Source organism: Hippocampus zosterae, chromosome 6 (assembly GCF_025434085.1).
Source record: "Hippocampus zosterae strain Florida chromosome 6, ASM2543408v3, whole genome shotgun sequence".
Lineage (NCBI taxonomy): Eukaryota > Metazoa > Chordata > Actinopteri > Syngnathiformes > Syngnathidae > Hippocampus > Hippocampus zosterae.
In genome coordinates this window covers 14,477,855-14,489,941 of record NC_067456.1, presented here as the reverse complement: position 1 = coordinate 14,489,941, position 12,087 = coordinate 14,477,855, and the positions used below count along the sequence as shown (strand labels likewise).

Here is a 12,087-nt window from a genome sequence, read left to right as displayed (position 1 = left end):
CCCCACTCTGAGGAAAGGGCAATGCAAATATTCTTAGTGATTCCAAGGATGAAAAAAAATGTACCTTAAACAATAACATAACTATAGATACAAAAATATGGTATTATATTGGGACGCCTGTGCTCAAGGGCCACATGTGATTTACAAAACGAACGGATAAGTTACAGTCTGGGCCAGATTAAAAAAAAAATCAGCAATTATTTTATTTGATTTTGAAATCACAATTAATAATAACGATTATTCAAGTCTTGGAACTTACTGGGCTAACATGGAACCTCGGGTATTGTATTTCATGCCATGTCTTGTGGAAATTTGTGTTGGTACAACAATAAAAAGTCCTTGAATACTTGAAAACTCAACTTTAAATAGAACTTGAAAAAAACACCAAGAGAACATATATAGTAAAAATAAAGTAAAATCAGAATATACAAAAATCCCATTAAAAAAAGTAAATAAAAATAAATTCCAGCTGTTTGTGCTCTGCGTGCATTATCCGGATAGTGGAAGTACAATGTCATGCATGCATGGATGAATGGAATATGCACCTACTGTACACTATCGCTGTTGGAAGTCAATGCTAATTTCCCGTTAGCAGGTCAATGGGATTTTATATTGACTTTAGCATTAGCTTTGTCAATATTTTTAACAATCAATCAAGTTATCTTCATTTATACATTTGCCGCCTAAGTTACCCAACAACAGTAGAATAATGGGAGTACCTGCACTTATTTTTTTCCACTTAAATGACTGTGTGTATAAAATACAATAAAAAGATGGAAGTCACATTAAAACAGCCAAACAAGCATGGATGTCATTATTTGCTATGCTAACGTAGCGTCACTTAATGCAGACGTCAGCACACATCCATAAGTTGCAGGAGGACTTAAATTTAACCAGTAAATCAATATTACAGATAAAATGGCAATGGTGCTCACCTCTAATGCGCACACTCATGAAAGGCACAGATAAAACCCTCATCAAAGACCGACATACTTGACGGGTAGTAAAACTATTAATGTTGGCACGCTCTTAATTGCTTAACTACCTGCTCTCAGCACAGGTCACTCTCTCTTCCACCTCGACCATGACGTAAAGAGCCACAAAGGACCCAAATTTAGCTGCGTTAAATGAACACTGCCTGCCTGAAAAAAATGTCATGGCTCTTGTTTACATTGTTACTTATGATTAATTACATTCTAAATCATTTGATAATTCACACATCCATCCATTCACTGTATCGTGTCACCCTATCGTGTGACCCTAGTCACACCTGTGACTAGGGTCACAGGTGTGCTGGTGCCTATCCCAGCTGTCTTTGGTCCCAGAGACTGGGTGTACCTGAACTGGTTGCTTGCCAACTGCAGGATAAATCATACAGAAAATGGATGAATGGAAAAGTGTTTTATTTCGTAAAATAATGTTCAATAATAACAAACGAATACATTTACCAAACCCCTAGAGAAAATTGGGTAAAATTATGTGAATGTTTGTGGGCTGCATTACAAAACGTAGCGTCTGTGGCCCGCGGGTCATACTTTGCCAACAATGGTATTTAGGGACTAAAATAACACTGAACAAAAGCAAATTTTATTCTGATAGGGCTTAATGTCTTTCAGCGTATTTTTTATCCCTGATTTTAAAAGATGGCTTTACTTTTTTTTCTAGCACATATTTTAATATCAAACTATGACCAATAAAAACTGCAAATTTTACCATGCGTTGTCATTTATAGCAATGAGTCTTCTGGGAAAAAAGTAGCTGAACTGTCAGGTTGGTCCAATTTGACACTCAGGAATAAACAAAAGGAGGAGACAGGAGACTCGATTCTGGTACCAGGAGGGAACGAGGAGAAGCGTTCGGTTTCAGTTCTCGGCACGTAACCCTAACGATCTCCCCCTTCACCTCCTCATTTATTGGGAAAGCTACTACATAGGTGTGTCCAACCTAAAGGGTGGGAGCTGTTGAACACACACTGAATTTGTTTGACTATGTGTATGTATGTGAGTGCAATTTAGGTACATGTGTGCAAATGTCACATAAACATCACGTTGCAGCTGGTGTTGATGTCTCCATTCACTGTTCAACCTTGCTCACTGTTTAGTCTTAACAGTTATCTCTTCCCAACCACGTCCTCGGAAAGGTGGTTGCGTCCCTAAACTTCCACACAGTGCACCAAGCATTCTTGATTATTAAAGTGAGTATATAATGGATAAAATGTGAGTACATAAAGAATGTATCTTTATTAAAAGCAGAAGTGTTCTTCATTGCAGGCATAGTCAATTAATGATTGTAACCATAAGTGTTCTTCTTTGCAAGCATAATCAATTTATCATGTCAGGCATAAGCGAATGTATGATGACTAAAAATAATCAATCCAACATGAACCCAACTTTTAATTTATAAATCGTAAATGCAGTATTACTAACTATATGACGTGCATTATTATTAGTAGTAGTATTATTATTATTATTATTATTATTATTATTATTATTATTATTATTATTACATTGGAAAACCTGATATAGCAAAAATGAGGGCAGATTCTCTATATTCATCTAAAAAAGTTTATTTGCATCTCTTATTAAAAAAATTGTAAAAATTTGTTTACCAGTCTTCAAAGTTGCGAAGACGGAAACAAAAGTATACGGATGTGGGGCTCAATATGATCTTATCCCTGCGCTCTCTGGACCTATTTGCTTGCCATGCACGTGTGCCACACACACGAGCAGGTGCCGCTGCTTATCGCGAGCAGCAGAAAACTGGTCGACAATGGAAAGGGAAGGACGCGTGATGTAAACCCGCAGCAATGAGCTCCTCTTTTCCAAAATCTGACTCCACAACCTCGTTGCTGAAAACATCGTCGAGAAGACCCACGCACGTCCAGGAACGCACAGCAGAGAGCCGCAGAAGTCATCATCAGCACCATCATCACCGTCCCACCGCCGCCGCGCTCCAAAGCAATGGAACCACCGTTGAGGCTTTCTTGTCGGCAGACAGCGACGTCAGCTCCCGGAGACCGCTGTGCCAGCCTTCGCTCAGTGGCAACCGCGACAGAGTTGAATCCGCGCGGGTCAAGTGTCGACCCCACGCGTCTGACAGCCACCTCGACGAACCAGAGCCTCCCGTCGAGGAGGGCCGTGGCGTGAGGGAACGCGGCGCACACCGACACCACCGCCGCCGGAAGCACAACCGCGACGACCGAGCGTCCGCGCCCGGACCGCCCGAACCAGAACCACCGCCACAGCCGGGGCATCGCCGTCGTTGCCGTGAATGCCCTCTCCCGAGGACGCCCTCTCTCTCGGACATTCACGACGACAGGACACCCCTGTGCGATCCGCGGGAACAGAAGAGGGGCGGTTTGACGAAAAGCGACGGCCAGGCCAGTAGGTCTCCGCCTTCAGCCAGCTCTCCGGTGCCGCTGTCCAGCACCTCCTCACGCCGCTCCCGGAGGTCCAGTGTTGCTGTTTCTTCTGCATCGGATGTTAACCTGCGTACTGTCCTCCATTCACTCTTTGGCCAGGTAAGACCCCCTCGACAGTGTTTACCTACTTATTGAGGCAAATTTTACTTGACAAAAATCCCATAACGCAGAGAGTATTTCGTTACTGTACTTGAGTATAGATTTTTCTCATATTGATTCTTCGGTATTTATTTTTTTCACGACTTTTTGCTTTTACTCCCTATTTGAAAACCTGTATCAGTACTTTCTACTCCTTTCTATTTCTACAAAACATGTTAACTACAGAAATGACTGAATAGAGAGAACAACCGTAGTTGAGTTCTACTGATTGAGATCTTGGGGCCTTATAAAGCGGGAAAAAACAGGGATGGAGTGGGCATGAATGAATGTGTTTCAGACAGCATTCCTGACGATGATGGAAGAAATTCAGAGAAGCGAGATATACCAATTCAGAAAAGCGAGATATACCAAGAGAATTGCTTGATGTTGTCGTCCACAAGAATAATTTACGGTAAATGCATTAATATGGAAAACACAAGTTGAAATTCAAATTCTTGGAAAAGGGAGAGTGTAACCCTACATAAATTAACAGTTTAACAAATACATTGTAAATGGCCACAAGTTATCTGAGAGGCTGGTTATCATCAGCAGTCCTTACATGTTATATTTGGACATGCTAAGTAAAAGAAAACAAAAAAGTACATGTACAACAGGTAAAAGTTTGTTTTGGAAACATTGTTGGTCAAAGCATAAAGTTGACATTTCAAAACAATTCCAATATTATTTTAAACAGATGGCAATCACTGTTCATACATTACTTGGCATTAAGGTGTATTCAAAATGTTCCCTTTAGCTAAATTAACATTTTTTTACTCCGTTCAAACAATTTGCAAAGCTATGGGAACACATTTTCTCAACATAAAAGTCGAGATAACACTAGCTAGCTCTTAACACGTGACATTTAATGTTTTTTCTTCTCTGTAAGAGCACTAGCCTTCTATTTTTTGGTTGACACGCTATCAAAGCAAGTTTTGTGTAATTCACAAAAACATTTCATTGTGTTACTTGTGTACTCGCGGCATAGTGGTAGACCGGTTAGCACATTTCCCTTACAGTGCAGAGGTTGGGTATTTGAATCCAGCCCTGGCCTTCCTGTGTGGCATGTCTATGTTCTCCCAGTGCCTGATTGAATGTTTCAAGAATATTCTTTAAGACCTTACTTTCTTCCGGGTTCTATGAGGCACCAGATTGACCGCAGATGTTAAGTGTTGAACAATGACTTTAAAAATGTACACAAATTTGAGTTTTGTCAATAGGCAATACGTAGTGTGTACAGTGTTACATAGTTTTAAATATAGTACTATAATTCTTGGAGAGACAACAGGCAATCCTTCTTGTAAAAATGCATTTCTTATGTAATATATCCTCCTACAGACCTTCTCAATGAGAGCCCTTCCTCATTGAAGTGGATAGTGCTGGACCCTTGGAAATGTTCCAGTCGAGGTGCAAATCTGTGGTCAAATTTAACTTCCTGCATGCTTTATTGGGAACTCTGTTTGCAGAGAACTGATAGGAAAATTCAGTGGGCTCCATTTTGAGCATCTGAGGTAATCTAACTCATTCAGGCTCACGGAGCTTCTATCTTTTTAGGTTTTATTTATTAGCTTTCTGCATTGTTAGTGAAAAAAAACATAGATTCAAGAAGCCAGTTCCCAGGCAGTGATTTTATAATCTTTCCATTTAGGTATGATGCAAAATGTAGTCTCAAATATAATGTTGCCAAACTGGGCAGTGATTAGTCACGAAACATTGCTTGTAAATGAAGTATTCAACTATGTCTCCAATTTATGAGGAGGAACTCATTCCACAAATAAAACCACAATCCAGATGGAAGACATTAATATAACCTAGAGAAGAGACGTGCTGTAAATGTAAATGTGTAAGTGCCTTTATTAATCTGTATAGTCGGTACACCCATAATAAATGTTTTATTGTTACATCGGGCATGTAATACGGTCGAGTACCATTTTGATATATGTGCTATTCTCACGCAGTTTTTGTATGCTCCTCTACGGGGAGCGTATCTGCTGCAGGTCAGAGTGACCTTGTCTCATCCTGTAGAGGGCAGAAGATGAAATGTGTGGGTGTAGGATGCAGCTGACATGATGCATGGCGTGGATAAAATGGACCATTTTGCATGGCAAGTACAGCTAGTCAAGAGAATGAATGAATCCATAAATGGGATTGCCAGAGCCTTGTAACACCCCACAATACAATATGTTGATGCAAGCATTTTGAGGGATTATCGAGAAAAGCAAACTCTTTCAACCCTTCCTCTTGCTATTTTTATCCTTTGGCAATTGTGCATCTGTACAGAGTTGTGTTGCTTGGTATGTGTGAAATGAAACACTGGATCACCGCCCCTTTAATAGGCGTACTCCCGTTTTCCGTCCTTGGCCTGCTTTCGTCTTTCTTAGTTTGTCTCAGAGAAAGGCATCCATCCTCCTGCCGTATCAGTAGGGAAGCTCCCAATTGTTCCCTTCATTAACACAAAAAAAAGGCAGTTGGTAGCATAACATTGGCACTTCGTAGCTCTTCAGTCCACATGGGTCTTGTTGAAACCAGAGTTTATGCTCCTCTCGCAAGTCAAGCTGCAAATGTTTCTTCAGGGAAAGGGTCCTCCTGGTCCTTTTTAATGCCTTTTTTCTCCTTTGGTATGGGCAACTGCCTAGATTCACCCCTCATAACGGTAAGAGTCGTATTCTTGTGCATTCTATTTGGCTTCCTTTTCTTATAATTGTCGGTTTGATCTACTGTATATCTTGAACTGAACAAAGAATGTCCCAGGACATGAAATTAAAATCTACCGTCTCTTTGTATTTGAACTTAACAGAAGTCTGTTCTGATTTTGTCATTCTTGTTGGATGTGCACATCTTAGATCTGCTTGTGTAGTGCCACTTCCAAATGAATGTCAGAAATCTTTGGCCACCTGTATTCTACTTCCTGAGAAGTGCTGTTGTCATCATGCTGTCTTTATGTGGTTGTGCGACTGCATTGATTTTCTCCGCTCCTGAAGATGCTTACTGTACAGTTCCTGTGACAGTGTACACTTGCAAGGTGGCAGTCTGTACAATGTCTCAAGTAAACTGTCATGCGTGAAGAATGGAAACTTGGCAGCCTGCCTTTTTATCAATGCTTTTAACTTGTTTTCATACTGTACATTCTTGTAATGCTTTCTTGCACAACTCACTGACAGTCACGACAATAGAGTCCATTAAACAGTTAAACTGTTGCGCTCCATCTCCTCAATGATGCTTGAAGATACAGTACGAACATGAGATGTAAACACATTTTGTCCAGTAAGGAGGTGAGCCAAGCAGGCTCTCTTGAGTACAATTTGGAGTTCATTGCAGACCATATCAGGGTTCCCACACGTCCTGGTAAACCTGGACAATGATTTTTCCATTTTTAGTCATGGAAAACACATGGAAAATGAGAAAAAAATTCAAATGTCCTGGAAAACCTTCAGTTGTCCTGGAAATTGATTTTTCCCTCTTCTACTTCTCTCTGCCTTGTAAGTCAACACAGATGGATCAAACAGACATGTGTGTCTGTTTTCAGATGCCTTTAATGGGCAGCATTGAGCTGCTTTTCTGCTTTATCTCTACGTTTGTGGTGCTACCAATCAATCAAATGACATATTTCCTTGTATCAGTTCTTGCCCAGTGTTTCCATATGCTTTTGTTGCTGAATTTACTGACTGACGGAAACACGCGCCATGTGTCTCGCTTGTCCTCGTTCTCTGACAGAAAACACGACTAGCCAACCTGGTGACCTGTAGTTGAGTTGGCTACTAAATCTCAGGTCCCCTTGTCCAAGCAGGCTCTTTTTTACTGTCAAAAGTATTTATAAAATGTAGGCTAAACGCTAAAAACATAGTGAATGCACAAGTAAATAAAAACGAAGTCCCGGTAATGTTTTTAGCATTTGGCCTACTTTACACCAATATGTTAAATAAGGGAACATTGAATATTAGTCATGTATTTGTTTTTTTTTTTTTACTGTATGTAATGGATGATTTCCATTCGACATTTTTCCAATAATAACATTAGTTATTATTGAATGAATTGATTCTACATTTTATCAATGCATTTAGTTTGTAACGGAAACCAATGCAGTTGCACAACCACACAAAGTTTGTCAAATTTAATTTATTAAGGCACAAAAAAAAAATACCTGTCCCTATGTAAAAAAGGAATTACCCTGAAGGTAAGCTGAGTTAAATTTCACATGCAACACTCTCGCACCACGTGTTGAATCAAGAAATCACATAAATAGAATCTGTCAAAAAAATAGAAGTCGGCTACAAGATCTCAAGAAACAAGCGCATCATACCACAATCCAGATACATTCCAAAAGACATTTTTTAAAAAGTATTTGAAATCTATCAGTCTAGAAAAGGTTGTTACGCCATTCCCAAGATTCTGGCACTCCAGCGAACCATTCTCAGAGACATCATCCACAAATGGGTAAAACTGGGAAGAGTGGCAAACATTCCCAGGAGTGGTCGAACAGCTAAAACTACTCCAAGAGGTTGCAAAAGAACTTAGAACAAGAACTCTTGACCTCACTGACCTCAGTTCAGGTGAGTCTTCACGACTCTACCATAAGAAAGACACTGGCCAAAAATGGCATCCATGGGAGAGTTCCCAGGTGAAAACCACTGTTATCCAAAAAGAACACAAAGACTGGCCTCTCATTTGCCAAAAGACATCTTGATAATCCTCAAGACTTTTGGAAACACAGTCTGTGGACTGATGAGTCAAAAATTGAGCTTTTGATGTGCGGCCTGTTATGTCTCAGGTAAAAATGGCACAGCATTTGATGTAAAGAACATATGCCAACAGTGAAGCATGGTGGTGGCAGTGTGATGGCCTGTGGCTGCTTTGCTCCCTCAGGACCAGGACAACTTACTATGATTGATGGAATGATTAATTCTGCTGTATACCAGAAGATCCTGAAGGAGAACATCCGACAATCAGTTGGTGCGCTCAAACTGAAGCGCTCTTGGATCATGCAGCAGGACAATGATCCAAAGCACACCCGAAAGTCCACGTCTGAATGGCTTTAGAAAAACAACAACAAAAACTAAGGATTTGGGGTGGCTAAGTGAGGTCCAGATTTGAATCCAATTGTCATGCTGTAACGTTACCTTAAATGGGCACTTCATGTTAGAAAACCCTCCAGTATGGCAAAGTTGAAGCAAACCTGCGAAGAATAGTGGGCCAACATTCCTCCACAGTGATGTGAAAGACTCATCACCAATTATCGTAAACGCTTCATTTCAGTTGTTGCTGCCAAGGGTGGCACAACCCATTATTAGATTCAGGTGGCAATACTTTTTCACATAGGGCCAGGTAGCTTTGGACTTATTGTGTTTCTAAATAAATTAATTTGGCATTTAAAAACTGCATTTTGTATTTCCTTGGATTGTCGCCATGTGATCTTAAAATTGGTTTGATGAACAGAAATCTTTGTGCGTGATAAATATGCCAAGAACACAGAAATCAGAAAGGGGGCAAATACTTTTTCACGGCCCTGTAACTCAAAATCAAAAGTGATCATCTGTGATACTAACATTATGTAGACCCTCTTTCATTGTCACATGTGTGTATCTAAATACATCTTGGAATGCATTGCAAGTAGAAAATAGTTTGCTATCACTGAATGTGCTGATGTTTGATGACCTGACAGTCAGGATGACAGGAAGTGCTGATAATACATATTCAATTGTCTGCTTGTGTTCCTTGCATTCGAGTCTAAGTTGTTTCCAGCTCCTCCAGTCGTCAGATCTTTAGATCTGACGTCAAGCCACAATGTTGTGTTTAGACTCCACGCTCCTTCTGCAGTTAACCCCTGAGGCTTCTGGGATATGTCTGTCGCCGTCCCTGCCCTTTAAAGGTTGCGTTCATTGTAAGAAAGCATTGGGGGTGGTGGGGGGGAATAGAAACACAGGTTCACATTCTTTTGTTAACACTGTTATGGTGTGGGATTATCGGCAAAAGAGCCCATTCAAACATGAATTAGTTTATTTTCTTTTATGGAGATCAATGCTGCTCTTTGTTTGAGCATCAGTTATGGTTGTTTTTTTTTTGGTTTTGGTTTTGGTTTTTTTCCTTGTACTGATAAATGATTTATTGTGTTTTCTCACCAGGACAGAGAGCTACGTCCAGAGGAAATGGATGGTAAGTTGATTTTCCCTCAACAATGAGTCACCAAGAACTTAATGCCCAAGGAATTAAACAAAAGCATTGGACACGATGAACACACAGTTTTGTAGTCACTTTTGTACATTTGTCTTTGCTGAACAGAGTTGCGTGATGCATTTAAAGAATTTGACAAGGACAAGGATGGTTTTATCAGCTGTAAAGACCTTGGAAACTGCATGAGAACTATGGGATACATGCCTACTGAAATGGAGCTGATCGAATTGAGCCAGCAGATAAATATGAACTGTAAGAACTACCTGGTTGTGTATGATATTAGTTATTTGTTGCTGTGAAATCATAGCTTTATTGATTTCATGTTGTTGTTTCTCTTTAGTGGGTGGTCATGTTGATTTTGAAGATTTTGTCCAATTGATGGGTCCAAAACTCCTCGCCGAAACTGCAGACATGATAGGAATAAAGGAATTAAAAGATGCCTTTAGAGAAGTAAGAATGTCTCTTTTCTCAATGAGTTTGTGGAAGTGTCTGCTCAAAAATGTGCTCCCCTGCATGTTCTGCTTTGCTAGTTTGACACAAATGGAGACGGTGCAATAAGTACATCTGAGCTGCGAGACGCAATGCGTAAGCTTCTGGGCCATCAGGTACGATTTGGAAGACATCTACAATAACACGGAGTCTTCTTTAAGAGATGTCCACCACACAATTTTGCTCCACTAACTGCTGCAACCTATTTTCCAGGTGGGTCTGAATGAAGTGGAGGATATTCTGCGGGAGGTTGATTTGAATGGGGATGGGCTCGTCGACTTTGAAGGTAAAAACACTTGGTTGAAATGTTCATAATCAATGATGCTAAATGATGTACTTGCAGCTGACACCATGAGTCTTCTACTCTCTTCTCCATGCAGAATTTGTACGAATGATGTCACGTTGAGATCATAGAATGAACACTCATGGATGAGAAGCCTCACCCCGCGCCATACTTGATCGAGTAGAGAAGAGGAGACGTTAAGTTTTCTGAGCCATTCAAATTTTGACTGACACTGGAATTTCAACCCCTTGAATGTTCTGGAGTGAAGAGTCACCTCAAACTTTCAATCAACAAGTGTTCTTCCTGAAATGTCTCCAGTCCAACTGAGGCAGAACTAGCTGTAGCTTAGCTAACGATTGTACATTTGTTTTTGCACTTTAACTCTCACTTAATCATGTCTTGTGTGCATAAGATTGCTGGTGTTATGTCTCATCTTCTACATGGGGACATTATTAGAAAACACTTACAAAATATTGCCTTCTGTTATAGGTTAGATGAAGGCAAGGTATGAGAATAATTCCTTGTAGATATGACTTTAAAGACTGAGTGGGTTGTTTAATGTTATCACACCTGATGTGTAGACCATTTATTGGATGAAGAATGTCTATTTGAGAAGTCCTTTCTGTGACATTGGTGCCCCACTAGGGAGCCCCTGTAGCAATACCACAAAGTACATTTGTATCAAACCTGTGTGTGACCACCTGGTCATTTGTCACTGTGCCAGTCTAGTGCTATAGCATTACTCAGACAGACAGCCACACGAAATGTTCAAAAAAACGAACAGTGAGCTACTTATCATGAATGTTATTCCTGTAATCAGACCACAAAGCAGTTGCTACAAAGTACCTCTAGTATCTTGAGTTCCTGTTAAAGCTGAAATCTAGACAACCAAGTTCACGCCATCTCCATCCTGTTGTGGGTTTCAGCATGTGCTACAGTGAGTTTAGAACATTTTTCACATTTTCACAATGATTCCATTGCTAACAGGCTCAAATTTCCTGAGTTGTCAACCTAGCTTTGGTAACACACAATGTTGGAATGACGTGTGAGCAGTAGTGAATGTCAGTTTCAATATGATTATAATTGTGAAAAGTCTCTCAAATCTGTTTTGTTGAAGCAAATTCTATGCATGCCAAAGAGAGAATTGTGTGCCGTATGCACATTTGGATTTTGGGCTGGTACAAAGTAGAATAAATGCTATATAAACATTTTGCCAAGTGGATGGTGCAAAATAAATGTCATTGTACTCAAGACCTTTTTTACAGGTGGATTTGTGATTGTATGATACTAATACTGCTTCCTTCACCTTGAATCATAAATGCAGTAATGTGTGCCGTAGGTTTTCCTATTTGAAAATTGAGTCACCTCTGTAGCTTGCCACTGATCTTTGGCAAGATCAGTTCAGGCCTACGCCAAACATCATACCAGCATCTGAGACCGATTTTTTCCCCCTTTCCTCTAAATTGTTTGTGTGTGCCTTGCAATGAGTTGGCAAACCGTTCAGGGTGCCCTACTGCCCAAAGACCGTTGCGACACGTGTGAGGATGAGCTGCTCGGAAAATGGATGAATGGATGGACGGATGGATCCTCT

At 40.3% G+C, this 12,087-nt stretch overlaps 1 protein-coding gene across 2 annotated transcripts; it reads left to right on the top strand.

The window, feature by feature from the left end:
* Positions 1-2,512: 2,512 nt before the first annotated feature.
* On the top strand, positions 2,513-11,747 carry cabp1a (calcium binding protein 1a). 2 transcript variants are annotated; one of them, XM_052067574.1, is made up of 7 exons: positions 2,513-3,520; positions 9,676-9,706; positions 9,833-9,976; positions 10,065-10,174; positions 10,255-10,329; positions 10,427-10,499; positions 10,594-11,747. In XM_052067574.1, exons 1-7 carry the CDS (start codon positions 2,807-2,809, stop codon positions 10,617-10,619), a joined length of 1,173 nt encoding a protein of 390 aa, XP_051923534.1. In that variant the 5' UTR covers positions 2,513-2,806; the 3' UTR covers positions 10,620-11,747. The 2 variants fall into 2 exon arrangements, with proteins under 2 accessions (XP_051923534.1, XP_051923535.1); XM_052067575.1 differs by lacking the exon at positions 2,513-3,520 and adding an exon at positions 5,897-6,209.
* Positions 11,748-12,087: the final 340 nt, after the last annotated feature.